This window comes from Mytilus edulis, chromosome 3 (genome assembly GCF_963676685.1).
Source record: "Mytilus edulis chromosome 3, xbMytEdul2.2, whole genome shotgun sequence".
Lineage (NCBI taxonomy): Eukaryota > Metazoa > Mollusca > Bivalvia > Mytilida > Mytilidae > Mytilus > Mytilus edulis.
Window position 1 is genome coordinate 26,459,583 of NC_092346.1, and position 15,466 is coordinate 26,475,048.

Below are 15,466 nucleotides of genomic sequence, written 5' to 3' on the forward strand. Positions count from 1 at the left end.
TGATTCATTATCTAATTTCGACAAATATCACCAATATCTATCAAATTTGAAATTAAGTAGATGTTTTCATGTATTGGTCTTACATTGTATTGGGTTATCAGATGGATCTGTATGTTGTACTCTCTTATGTGAAGTCATTAAACATATCTACCGTGCTGCACTGAGTTACATGATATGGTGTCAGATGTCGGTCCACTAAAATCATGAAATAAAGACCTAGAAGAAGTCGAAAAATCTAGTCATTAGTATAAACACTTAGATGTGTGTCAAATGAACGCATCGAGGTGAAATGGCAGACGGTATAAACGGTAGAACACTCTGTATGAACTGGGACAGTGGGGACCTCCCAGGCACCTGGAAAGCAATTAAAACGCATTGCGAATTTATGTTCCAAGGGCCGTTAAAAAAGAAACAGGGAGACGAGAAATGCGCTTATCTTATGATATGGGTTGACGAAAAGGGCTAGAATGTTTACAGTACTTGGGATATGACGGCAGAAGACCAGAAAAAACTTGAAAAATATTATGAAAACTTTGAAGCTTTATATGTTAAACCCAAATCCAACCAAGTTTTCTCAAGCTATAAATTCCAATGTAGACTACAAAAAACAAATGAAACTTGCGAAGAATTTGTAACAGATCTAAAAGTTTTAGTAAAAGATTGTCAGTATGCAAACCCCGATAGAATGGTCAGAGACAGGATTGTTTTTGGAACAAAATCATCTAAAGTTAGAGAAAAATTAATTAATGAAGGATCAGATCTTACATTAGAAAAAGCCTTAGATATAGCAAGAACTTATGAGCTTTCTCAAGGAAAATTACAAACAATGAAGATTGGTGAACAGTATAAACAGAATGAAAATATACGAAAAAAACCTCAAATAAACAGTTATCTGCACAAATATGAACAAGGTGCTAAACCTAGATATAAACAAGATAAATCAAAACTACACGTATTTCCACAGCCAAAGGTAAACAATGCAAAAAGTGTGATAAGAAAGATCATTTTGCTAAAATGTGCAAAACCAGAAAAGAAAAAAAGGTACACGAGATAGACCGAGAAGAATGTTCTAATTACTATGACTCAAGTGACTCAGACACATTATTTGTTGGTGCACTCTACAATGAAAAAACTGAGAGTGACACATGGTGTGAAGATATCACAGTTGAAAATGTCAGTATTAATTTTCAACTTGACACCGGTGCACGGTGTAATGTTCTAGCTGAATCGTACAGATTTTAGACGCATGAAGACAAATAATGTATTAAGCAAACCAGATTCTAGATTGAAATCATTCTCAGGACACAACATAGAATGTGATGGCAAAATAACTTTACCAGTTACATTAAAAAACCAGAAACATGAAGTAGAATTTTATGTTGCGAATACAAAATCACAATCAGTATTTGGAGCTGCGACATGCTCAGAAGTAGGCTTAATCAAAAGAGTGTATTCCTTAGAAGCCAAATATTCAGATTTATTTACTGGACTTGGATGTTTACCTGGAATACATAAAATACATGTAGACGATAGTAGTAACCCTGTAGTACACCCACCAAGGAAGGTGCCAGTTTCACTGAAAGGTAGAATCAAAATTGAACTAGACCGAATGATGAAACTAGGAGTAATCGTTAGACAGAAAGAACCGACTGCATGGGTCAACAGTATGGTAACTGTAGTGAAGTCAAATGGAGATGTAAGAATATGCATTGATCCGAAGGACTTAAATAAAGCGATTAGTAGGGAACACTACCCTATGAAAACTGTAGAAGAAGTAGTAGCTAATACCCCGAATGCTAAAGTATTTAGTCAAATTGATGCAACGTCAGGATTTTGGCATCTCAAACTAGATGAAGATAGCAGCAAACTGACATGTTTTAACACACCGTTTGGGAGATATCGCTTCTTAAGAGCTCCCTTGGGAATTAAGTCAATTTCGGAAATGTTCCAACGAGTTATGACAGAAATAATGAAAAACATTGAAGGAGCAGAAGTTATTGTTGATGATATACTGATATGGGGATCAACAATCCAAGAACATGATGAGAGACTGAAAAAAGTTTTAGATCGAGCAAGACAATGCAATTTAAAACAAAGTTATTCAAAATGTCAGTTCCAAAAAAATGAAGTTGACTATGTTGGACACATTATCAGTAAAGATGGCTTGAATCCAGACACTGAAAAGGTGCGTGCAGTCCAAAAGATGAAAAAGCCAGAAAACAAGAAAGAATTGCAAACATTTCTTGTTTTTTTTACGTATCTCAGTAAATTTCTGTCAAATATGTCAGATGTCAGTGCTCCATTGAGAGTACTTTTAGAAGCAAAGAATGAGTGGTGTTGGGAAAAAGAACAAGACACTAGTTTTAATAAACTTAAAGACATGGCCACTTATGCGCCTATTCTATCCTACTATGATTCAAAACAGCCACTAACATTGAACGTTGATGCTAGTTCAAAAGGCTTAGGTGCTGTGTTACTCCAAAATGACAAGCCTATTGCTTATGGATCGAGAGCACTTACTCCAACTCAACAAAGATATGCTCAAATTGAGAAAGAAACTTTGGCTATAATTGTTTTTGGATGTCAAAAATTCCACCATTATGTATACGGTAGACAAGTACCATCAGTATATTTAGCAATATGATATACAGGAGCAGTAGCAGCAGCAACAACAACCCCTAGGGACTTCAAAACGAATTTGCTAACCTATGCTGCATATCAAACGATATTTAGTATTTTTTTGCCCTGAATCACCCTGCTTAATGGAAGATTTGTGTCTTTTTACAGGAAACACCAATAGCCTGCTAATCTCATCGCTTGATTTTTTTAAGTGGGAAATAATAACACCGTATGGTATCTATTAATTTTTTTATCATTATAAGTATTTACCAAAGAGTATTTTTTGAACTTATAATCCGTAGCGTTCTTCTGGAGAATGAGAAAACGTTGAATATTTCTATTTACCATATATGATCCACTTTGTTACTGCGTTTTTACGCCATATCTTCCAGTTTAAAACCAATTTCTTTAACTACGTTATATTTTCAACTTTCCTATTAATAAAACAAACAGCCAACTTTATGAACAAAATAATGACCGAAAAAACATAGCATCTAACGACAAAAACTGATTTACAGGCTCCTAAAATTCAGACAGGTACATAAATACAGAATGTGGCAGCGTTAAACGTTTTGGTGGGCGCCAACCTCCCCCTAATCCTGCAACAGAACAATACAAAACAATAAACAAACAACGCCTATTAGTTCCCAATAACAAAGTGGTTTCTAGCCGGGAAAAAACTATTACAATTCAGAAAATTTGCAGAACCTTTCTTATCCATATGTATTAAATAGAAAATCTCCTTCAAATCCAGTTTTCCCCGGGTTTAGAATTTTGAATAGCATCTATAACCGTTTTGATGACCACTTTATTGTCATATATTCATTGCAAAAGAATAGCATAAAATGATAAGGTAATTCATTAAAAAATACAGTTTTATTTCATTATAACACTAATCACACACAAACAGTTTGATGAGTGAATTTCAGTAAGATCTCACACCATTAATTTGACTATATGCAACTTGGTTTTCTTAGGCTCTGCACACCCTATCATTAACTGTCCCTTTTTGTCAGAACATATACTAACTGGATTAGTTATCACACTGCCTGAAATAAGATTACAGATGAATTGCCCTTCCTCTGATAGGACATGAATTGCATTTGTGCCTTTCTCTGCCACAAGAACCAGGCCTGACGAAGTTGTAGTGATGTCATTCGGAGAAAACTCAGTTACTGAATTAATACTTGGGTGACCAGAGTATGTCCATTTTGGTTCCCCCCATTTTCCAATTACTACAACTCTTGATTTTCCTGACTTTAGACGGGCAATTACACAAATAAACCAATTGCCAATTGTAGCAATCTTTTCTGGTAGTTGAAATAAAGCTTTGTAACTTTCGATATCGCATTCAACTCGTCTCATTGTCTTATCTATTTCGTAACTGCAACCAATATTACATAGTTCAACAATTCCAGCAGATCCTCCATAAGTAGTAAAACCGACGATAATTTCATTGCGATTAGAAGAATGAATACAAGTGTACTTTAGCTCATCACGTATAAACAGGACTGATAATGTTTTAAATGTGCCAGTACTTTGGAGGAGCCTCATATCTGGCAATAATATTTCTCCATAATAGTTTGTTATATCTGTAATCTTTTGCAAATTTCTATAACATTTTCTACTCTCATCTTGTATGTCTTTTGTAGTTACGAACTTAGAACCTGATATTGTGAAATACTTAAACAGGCCAGAGTTATCACTATACATAACACAAATATCATCAGTAAGGAACATTAGTCCACTTATCTCGAGGAAAAACACGTTAAATGAGTGAACTAAAGATATTTTAGATAACCTTATTACTGACCCCAAGACTTCTTTCATAATTTTCTTCTTTGGTTCAATGTAAACGAGTTCTGGTGGCTGAATTTTTAAATATGCTTTCTCTGGAATGTCTCTCTTAATCTTTTCTACTGTTGAGAAAACTGAAGCTAGTTCTTTTGTTTCTAATACTTGGTCAAGTGTATTCTTTCTCGACTTTAACTCTTGCTCTATCTGTGAAAGTCTTTCGAGTTCTGTAAGTAATGGATTGTTTTTCGTATCCCATATACCTTCCATAACGCATATGAGGTTCAACGATTCCTTTGTTACTGCATCTTTTATTTCGTTTTTCCTATTGCAAATTTTCTCTTTTATATCATTGTGTTTTGTAACCTCACAATCATCCATTTTTTGGAATTCGGCTGCTTTCTTTTAAAAAAAATGAATGACATTCGTCAATTTCACGTTTTAAATCTTTGAGTATAATGGATTTCTACTCGTACTTTTTTTTTTAATTCTTCATACTGAAATGGTCGGATTATAAAAGATGAGCATAAAGGTTTATCGCAATTTAGACAGTAACTTTCAAACTTATGATCCATATGTTTCGTACATGATATCCCCGTCAAATCGAATTGTCATTGATTCTCCAATTCTTCAATATTTTCTACGTTTTGTAAAAGTACAACATTAGGCCACACCAATTTGATAAATAGTTCTTCGGACATTTGCTCTAGAAAAAATGGGGCGAGCGAACGAATTTTTTTTTTTTAGTTATATAAATAAAAGTTTAATAAAAAATTATTGAAAATGAGTTTTAGACAGGCGAGTGGCCTGCAAGAGGAGCGATCGATATCTTTTTGTTTTAAAGTGATACATGCTAGTATGTTTATCAAACAGAATAAGAAGGAAAAGCACTGATGTTTTGATGAATAAGGCCTGTTATCCCATTTGAATACATTATTCTGACTCTAAGCAAACAACTGTAGACTCTTTCACCTTGTAGCATGCAAATATTTGAAAAAACCCTCTTAAATGTGACTTAGAAATGGCAATACAAATGACCTTCACAAATGTAAAGAGCATGCAAAACACATGACAATTATTAAATTGATACTTTCAGTTTGTAACTTTTTGGTGAGAATCCTTTTTTGACAATGTTTGAGGTTTAATTAAATTCCACCAAGGGATGTTCCAAAAATAAATGTCATGAATGTAGGGTGGAGGAAGGCACTTTTTATTTGACCCCACCATGCATACATTTTAAATTGGATATTTCATTTAAATGTTCAAGCAATCTTTCTTAAATAACCACCACCCATCAAATTTTAATACAGGTGCCTTCCTCCCCCCATACAATTTATTCTGGAAAGGTCCTAAACAAAACATGGGATTTTCTCATGGTTTAAGAATGTTTGGTTGCCTATAATTGCTTACATCTACTTCTTTTGAATTTTGGTGGATAGTTGTCTTATTGGCAATTTACTATATCTCCTTATTGTTATATTATGATCTGTGCTTCGAACAGAAGGATATGTGTTCTCATCAAAACTAATTTCTACTGTGAAGTGTAAGATACACTCTGGGAATGAATCAATTTTTGATATCGAATAGATTTAATTTTGATAGTAGGATTTTTACATATTTCACAGTAAATTGCAGTCTTTGGTGGATGTGGTCTATATACCACAAAGCATTTTTTTTTTTTTTTTGCACAATTGTCCCTGATTCTGAAGACCATCCACACTCTATAGTAGTAGCCAAGTCAATAAGGGCACACAACAGTTTCTCTGGGCCGATCAATTTCTCCTTGCCCTGTTCACATGATTTAAGTTTAGATTTTATAGGAAGTTCTATTGTTTTTTCATTAACACTGCAAACGCATTTGCTTTAATGGGCCTTTGGGGACCTGTTGGTAATTTATTTAAATTATTGTTTGGATCGGAGGGTATACTTCTATCTATTTCAAAATTCACAATTTTACTCCCAACACAGAAATATCCATGTAAGTGCCAACATGATATGTGTAGTCCGAAATTACTCTAATGTCCAACGGCTGTTTTGCCAGACAATCCCCACCCCTAGCTTGTCTGGCAAAACAGCCGTTGGACATCTGAGTAATCTCGGAGTATATAGGTGATGCCGACGGCTGTTGTTGAATTTGTATGTGTTGATATCATCACACGAAGTATTGACAGACTTTACCATTTTGTCTTCATAAAATGTGTCTTCAAATGTATATGATGACAACAACGGATGGCAGCCGTTTATTCAATAATTGCCCGTCCTCGGCATTGAGCCGAAACTACAACAACTGATGCATGGTTTGACATTATGATTTTTATATTTCCTTTCACTTTTTATTAATTGATCACACATGCGTTTGAACCCAGATTAGATTATATGCAAAAACAAAGCGTCAATGAGAAAAAAAACATTTCAAGACAAAACTAATTTCGGAGCGGCATGCGGACCAAAAAAAAATACGGAAGCGGTAGTTTTTTTGTTTGTTGAAAACTTGATTTCTCAAAAACAGGAGCGGGGAAATCCAAAGAACTATTAATCAAATTGGTGTGGCCTTATGTTTAGATAATTTTTCACTTTTAGTATGAATTTTTGTATTGCATATATCACAAAGATTTAAACATGTTAGATCACATGACTGTCATTTCCATTTAATATCTGTCAATTTGTCGCAAAATTGACAGTTGGTTTGATTGATAGTCCTTTTCAAATATTCATTCCATTTTCTTCAAGTGTGTTATCGAGCTGCATTAACGTGCAAATAAACTGAAAATACCTAAGTTATGCAAGTTCAGTCTAGTTGTTAGCTAGTGTGTGAAAAAAGTCATTTTTTTATCCAGTTTAAATAATATAAAACTTTTATGTGACATTAAATATACTTGTTTTTCTTCACTGGCTCAATAGAAGTTCATGTGAGCATGTAAGTATTTAGATTATAACGTTGAAATAAGATATTCCCATTGTTGTAAAAGAAAAGAAAAATTATAAATCTAGTCATCATTCAATAAATTCACTGTGTTTAAAAATATCACTTACATATCATTTTCTGATTGTAGATCAGTTTGTGGGGTTGTTATTTTTGTCCCCATTCCAAAGTTTAAATCTCGAGGACAGTTTATTGTATTCTCATTTAAGGCAGTTTAATCAAAATTATATATATAATGTAGCTTATAGTATGCTACTTCTAACTATATATATCTATATGCATTTACGAATTTCGTTTTTAAATTTGCAGTGAGATTTTTTAACTTTTTGAAATCAAAATAATAATAAAAAAGAGGAATAAACTCCGTCATGCAAAGCTCTAATCAGAATCCGGATCCGGATATACTTAAGATCCATAGTTTTGTCACCTCTTAAGTTTTAGTTTAACAAACATTTTGGCTTCGAGCAACAATGAAGAGACACTACTTGTCGAAATGTGCATCTGGTGCATCAAAATTTGAAACCTTTATGTTATTAGATGCACCTGAACTTGTCTTCATACAATGAAAAAATGGACACTTCAAAAGAAGCAGTATATACAAATTTTGTATAAAACATTGAGAAAAGGACTCATGCAAAAATTCGTTTAGAAATTAAAACGTGTGCTATTACTTTCTTCAGTCGTTTTATTGGTGTATATAGTCGAGCGCATGATTTTATCAAATGTTAAGGATTTCACTTTTTTAGTTTCTTAAGATTCAATATTTTTGTTATAACAAAAAAAACTTTTTTGTGTTTAAATCACATTTGAACTCGGCTTTGTCCCCTTTTTATGTGCTGGTTTAGGTTGTTTAACGTATTCATTTGTATTCTGTAGTTAGTCGATCACCACTTCGGTGTTAACATGTATATCTATTATACAGTCATTCTGATAAATTTACTGTTTGCAAAAGTATGAATTATTCTAAATACTAAGGATTTTCTTATCCCAGACAGACACTTTTGCCGTATTTGGAACAACTTTTTTGAACTTTTGGTCCTCAATACTCTTCAACCTTATACCTGTTTTAGCTTTCGAACTTTTTGATCTGAGCGTCACTAACGGGTCTTGTGTGGACGAAGCGCGCGTCTGGCGTATTAAACTATAAGCCTGTTACCTTTTAATAGCTATTATTTGTGTGTTTCTCTGACCTGTATGTTCTCCCACTTATTTGCATTTTAGTCCTGCCATGTAATTTTGTCATTTTAATGTTACATTTAATATTGCCGTAAAATAGGGGAGGTTTGGCTTACCACAAAACCACGTTCAACCCACCATTTTTTCAAAAATATGTCCTGTACCAAGTCAGAAAAAAATGGCAATTGTTATCGTATAGTTTTTTTTCTGTGTGAGTGGCTTTGTCGGTTTGTTTGTTCACTTCAGTGTTTCTAATGATTTGCTGTGGAAATGTACTATATTGTATTGTTTATTTGCGTAATTCTCTATCCTTAGTGTTCTTGCATTTATTTGTACTGTATTCCTGTCATTGATGGTGTCATTTTAGTGTTATATTTAACATTGCCATAAAAGTGCGAGGTTTAGCTAGCCACAAAACCAGGTTTAACCAAACATTTTTCTTATATGTCCTATACCAATTCAGGAAAATGACCATTGTTATGTTATAGTTCGTTTCTGTGTGTGTTGTTGCATTTTAGTGTTGTGTTTCTGCTGTGTCGTAGTTCTCCTCTTATATTTTATGTGTTTTCCTCGGTTTTTGGTTTGTAACTCAGGTTTTTTTTTCACAACCAATTTATGAATTTCGAAAAGCGGTATACAACGGTTGCCTTTATAGATAACCCACTTACTTAGTTATTTATTCGCCGGCTGTGTCCAGTCAGTTCCTGTTTGCAATAATTTGACTGAGTGAATATTTGCATGTGGGTGCATGCACAGCAGGAGACACTTTCCTTGTCGACACTCCGGGTCTCTCTCATTTGTATATTATGCGATTGACTAACGTTGTTTTTACCCTGATTTTCATTTTCTTAATTGACTTATGGACAAAAATCATCTGTTTTTAATCATCCCATTTTGATTACATTTGACAGTTCGTAGATCTAAAAAAATCTACTTTTGTGTCACCTATCAAATTTTTGCTATATATGCCAAGTTAAATGTTATAAACGTGTCTTTTACCTCTTTGTTCTATTTTCAGACATGTTGTTTGGATTTGTTCGGTGTGGTCATAACTTTAAAGCTTATACCATGTATACCGCATGGATAAAACTCACCAATATGATAGCCCAAAATTTTCATAGACAGTAAATAAGACTTGGTGCTTTCGGCAAGGTGTGCTAATAAGGAACAACTATTTGTGGTAAAATTCCACCTAATATGACTAATTACTTCCATACTATCGTTACCAGAAGAAGAAAAAAGTTATCGTTTAACCAATGATTTTATGTATTTCGATTGCATTTTTAAATGCCTGATCTAAGTTTTCAGTTTAAGCACATTTATATTGTAACTATTCTCAATCTGGTTACACATAATGAAAACATAAAAGGAATTGTATTCTTCTTTGCAAAAAGATTAAATTTTCATTTCTATCAACTTTTTTCACAATGTAGAAATTATGAGAGAAACGATTCCGAAAGGGGCGATGCAACCTCTTTAATTGGGGAAAGTTTACAATACCATGAAAAAGAAACCTGGAAAACGTTCATAAGACACACCAGTTTTCAAAAACGACTTAGAAATTAAAAGACTTAAAAACACAAACCTTACCGAAAACCGGGGGTAATCTTAGGTACTCCTGCAGGATAAGTACAAACCATGTAATAAGTCTCTATGATACAAAACTACTATGTGCGGAATTAATGGTTATCAATTTAAAAAAACAAACATGCAAGACACATACTGAAAAGCATATTTCCCAACAAACACATTTTGAATCTATTTAAAACATAAAAAAACGAACTGTGAGCTGTTCATTACTATGGTGTCATTCAATTAATTCCATAATATGAAGCTTAGTTTTTCCAGAGTCTGAACAACCGATCATTATTTGTCCCTTTTTGTTAAAACATATGCTTACAGGTTCAGTTATTTCAGTGTCTGAAATACAATTACATATAAATTGCCCATCCTTAGAAAGGACATGAATTGCATTTGTACTTTTTTCCGCTACCAAAATCAGACTTGACGATGTTGTAACAATGTCATTGGGGAAAAAGTCTTTTTCGACATTAATGCTTGGATGACCGCTGTATGTCCATTTTGGTTGCCCCCATTTCCCAATCACTACAATTCGCCCATGGGTTGAATCCATTTGGTCTATCACACATATATTACCACACACGTGTTTAGTTATTTTTTTCGGCATAGTAAATAAAGAATTTTTACTGCATCCTCCGCATTCAATCTTCCGGATCTTGCTAGTTTCGTCAACAGAATGGACATCGTCAACTAGAAGAATCCCAGTAGAAGATCCATAGTTTCTTTTAAAACCTATGATAATTTCATTAACATTTGTAGCATGAATACCACAAAATTCAATGTCTTTGTGTGTTGACAATGATAATAATTGTTCAAATTTTCCATCCCTTTTCAGCCTTCTCATTTGAAATGAGTCATCTGACAGTAAAATTTCTCCGTTACAGTTTGTTATATCGAAAATCTTCGCAAAACGAGTATAGTGTGGTTTAGTTACGTCCTGTATTTCATTTGTTAGTACAAACTTATTACCTGCTATTGTGAAGAAGACAAATGTGCGGGAAGTACTGTTAAACATAACGAGGATGTCATCATTCAGAGAAACTAGTCCACTTATCTCGGGAAAATCTACCTCAAATGTCTGAATAACAGTTACTTTGGGTATTTTAAGTACCGATCCTAAGACTTTTGCCGTTAAACTCTCTTTTGGCTGAATGTAAATCAATTCAGGGGGCTGTATTTCCAAAGACAATTTCTCAGGTATGTCTTTGCTAATTTTTTCTACAGTTGAGAAAACTAAAGTTGGCTGTTGTTTTTCTAAAACCTCAAAAAGTGTATTTTTTCTAGTCTTTAATTCTTGCTCTATTTGACAAAGCCTTTTTCGTTCAGTTATAACTGGATTATTTTCCGGATCCCATATATCTTTCATAACTTCTTCTAGTTGTAATGCCTCCGTAGTAACTGCATCTTTAACTTCATTTTTCCTATTAGAAATTTTCTCTTTTATTTCGTTGTGTTTTGTGATCTCATCATCATCCATTTTTCTAAATTTCGCTGCTTTCTCTACAAAGAATGGGAGGCATGCATCAATTTTTCTTTTTAAATCTTCGAGTAAATAATATTTTTCTTCATATACATTATTAAGTTCTTCATACTGAAATGGTCGGATAAAACAAGACGAGCACACCGATTTATCGCAATTTAGACAATAAGATACACATTTCTTTTCCAAATGTTTCGAACACGAAATCTGCTTCAAGTCCACTTTTCTTAAATTTTCGAAGTCTTCAATTTGTCCACCATGTTGTGAAAGAACAACTTTGTGTCCAGATAATTTGTCAATCTTAGAGTGAATTTTTATATTGCATACGTCACACAAATGCAAATCACATGCCTTACAATGCCATTTTACATCAGTCGACTCTTCACAAAATTGACAGTTTCCAGATTTGCAAGCCATTTTAAAGTAAAGATAAGAATTATATATCCAGATTTGTTTTAAAGCGGAACAAAAATAAAACTCACAAGTTAAAGTAGGCAGTTCCCTTCCAGAATTCAATTGGTTAATGAGTTAAATTTTAGATCATATCTTCGCTGTTTAAAGTTAAAATGTCACGTGTCTAATCATATTTGCTAATTGGATTACTGACTTGACAGAAGTCTATGTAATCATGTCATTCATTGGATCAATGTTAAATTAATTGATAACAGTCACAGTAAAAGTTACAATTACCTGATTTGGTGTCCAATATTATATAAAAATAAAACTGACGTGTTTCAGCTTTGATTTTGTCATTTGATTAGTGTATTTCTGTTTTGAATTTTCCTTAGAGTTTGGTAATTTTCTTATTTTTTTTTGTTAAAGAAGAGTAACAGAAAAGTTAAATTGATAATGATAAATCGTGCAAAAACATTGTCAACATGGTCAAGGAATACTCCAAACGACGTAATTTAAGTATCAAATAGATATCATAAAACAATGAACTTTATTTAACAGTATTGAAGATATATTCATGTATATTCTTTGTTTTTTCCAAAAACGTGAAAATCTAAATATTTTTAAATATTGTGCTTGGTGTATTATATCTATAAAATGTGTACATATTTACACATGCTACTATAATAAATATAATTTGTGGGAATCTTATATTTAACAAAAAAGTATCAACAAATGCACCGAGCTCCAATGTCAATTCAAAAAGGTGAAAGTCCATACAAATTGATATAACAAAACTTTATCAACCCACAGTACAACTTGAAAAAATGTAATATTCCTGACTTGGTGTAGTCATTTCCGGAAACAAATGATGGATTAAGCCTATTTTATATCTAGTTAAACCTCCTACTTGTATAATATTTGTTTATAGATCAGTGTACATTTCCAATTTATGATATCAAATGGGTTGAGGCATGATCAAATCAACATTACAAACCAAATCTACATTCAATTCATAAGCTCTTGTCATTGCAATTTAGCCATAGTTTGGTTCAGATTAGTGTCCATCAGTTTTCGATTTATTCAACAAATGCTCACATGAATTCTGTACCAAAACTGTGTGATAAATGTCTTCCTTTTTACACAATAACCATTGGTAATGATGTTACTAAAGGAGGAAGATACAGAACATACATACATAAAAACCTATTTATTTACTTTTACCTTAATTATTCATCCCTTATTTCTATTTACTATGTAATTGCATTATATCACATATCAAATTTATTCGTTTCATTGTGTGTAAATTTGTGTTACTACGTTTTTGATTGAGTTGAGCCTTCCAACTGATATGTTATAGTGTATCTTTTTATGCTGTAATGTTATACTATTGTTTCAGAAAAGGGAAAAATTTTGCAATTGGTACCATTAAAACGTTTAATCCCGCTGCAATTGTCCCAAGTCAGGAATCTGATGTTCAGTAGTTGTCGTCTGTTTATGTGGTTCGTAAGTGTTTCTCGTTTCTCGTTTTTATATAGATAAGACCGTTGGTTTTCCCGTTTGAATGGTTTTACACTAGTAATGTTTGGGGCCCTTTATAGCTTGCTGTTCGGTGTGAGCCAATACTCTGTGTTGGAGGCCCTACCTTGACCTTTAATGGTTTACTTTTATAAAGTGCTACTTGGATGGAGAGTTGTCTCATAGGCACTAATTTCAGATCTTCTAATATCTATATACAAGACACGATGTCTTTTTCATTTATAGCCATGGCGTTGTCGGTTTGTTTTAGATTTATGAGTTTGACTGTCCCTCTTTTATACCAACTGTCACATAAACTTAACATTAACCAAGAAAACTGAAAACATTGACCAAAGAACCATATAAATGAGGTCAAGGTCAGATGAACCATGTCAAGCAGGCATGTACAGCTAACAATTCTTCCATACAACAAATATAGTTGACATATTGCTTATAGTTTAAGAAAAACAGACCAAAACACAAAAGCTTAACACTGAGCAATGAACCGTTTAAATGAGGTCAAGGTCAAATAAAACCTGCGCGACTGACATAGATCATGAAATATTTCCACTTTCCACATGAGTGGATATGCCCTGGTTCTTGCAAATATCACGCAGCTATGGGTAAATAACTCTATTGACTTGTGGTGACCAAGGAAAGTCAAAGGCTATAGGAGACAAACCAGAAAACAATCCACACAGATGCAATCATAAGCATGTTGATGCAATCATCTATGGAAAGGACTACCCAGAGAGAAAACCCGGTCCACCAGAGTGGAGGTTAGACTTACAAACCAACTTTCAAACATTTCAAAATAACAGCAGAATGATAAAATTATAACAGTTTTATTAATCATCTACAAACATATAGAAGACCAGCTTCCATGAAATATAAAAATCCATTTCTTATTAGCATAATTAGTATAGGGTACATTCTGATTTCTGAAATTATGACAAACAATCGACAGAAGGAATTAAAAGATAACATTGTCTTTAATTTAAATTAACTTATCTGAGGTTTTTTTAAACTAAAGGAGAACAACTGCAATAAATTGCTGTTAGACATTCAGATGGCTTTAAAATTCAACTTTGATTTACAGATTAAATATAAAATTAACGGTACCAATTTTCTTGCACCAGATGCGCATTTCGACAATACATGTCTCTTCAGTGATGCTCGTGGCCAAAATATTTGAAATCCAAAGCTTATATAAAAGATGAAGAGGTATAATCCAAAAGGTCCAAAAAGTATAGCCAAATCCGTGCAAGGAATCAGAGCTTTGCATGAGGGAAATACAATTAGACAACAAAACACTTTTGAGAGTCCAGTGCAAATCACAAAAAAAATTATAACTAATATTGATTGTAAGCCATGAACAATTCTCAGTCATAAGTTTTTTAGTGAAAACTACCACTGGTTTGCAGCATTTGGTAAATAAAGATTTCTTATACTAATATATGCCAAATGTACACTAGCATTTGATGGTCATTCTTCAATCAATTGTACAGTTGTTTAAATTTAAGGGGGATAAAAGATTTGTTGATTTCTTTTCCTTGTAATTTCTTTTCAAAATTTTTCAACAGTCTAGTAGAAATGTTTATTTACTGTAATAGTAAATAGAGACTAAATTACAAAAGTGAAATTTGTAACTTTTGGCATAAAATTTCCCTCAATCAAACATGTTCACGTGTTTCAAAATATTTTTTTAATATTCTCAGGATTTTGTCACCTCCTAAATTGGAAAGTAACAGCTTTAGATATGATATCACAAAAGTATAATAAATAAACTCATCATAGATACCAGGATTAAAATTTTATATTTACGTTTCGTCTGCTAAAATGAATATATTTCGTTTATAAATCATATAATATCAAAAAAGTATAATAAATAAAGATATTTTGCTTATAAATCATTTAAACTCAATGAATTATTAGCAACTAATGATTTCATCTAATTCTATAAAACATTTCAAACAAAACAA

General features: G+C 32.8%; 2 protein-coding genes across 2 annotated transcripts; both read right to left on the reverse strand.

Annotated features, from left to right (window-relative positions):
- Positions 1-3,555: 3,555 nt before the first annotated feature.
- On the reverse strand, positions 3,556-4,794 carry LOC139515130 (uncharacterized). The gene has a single exon (XM_071304691.1). It carries the CDS (start codon positions 4,792-4,794, stop codon positions 3,556-3,558), a length of 1,239 nt encoding a protein of 412 aa, XP_071160792.1.
- Positions 4,795-10,221: 5,427 nt separating this feature from the next.
- Positions 10,222-12,076, reverse strand: LOC139516110 (uncharacterized). Its single transcript, XM_071305963.1, has one exon. It carries the CDS (start codon positions 11,988-11,990, stop codon positions 10,320-10,322), a length of 1,671 nt encoding a protein of 556 aa, XP_071162064.1. The 5' UTR covers positions 11,991-12,076; the 3' UTR covers positions 10,222-10,319.
- Positions 12,077-15,466: the final 3,390 nt, after the last annotated feature.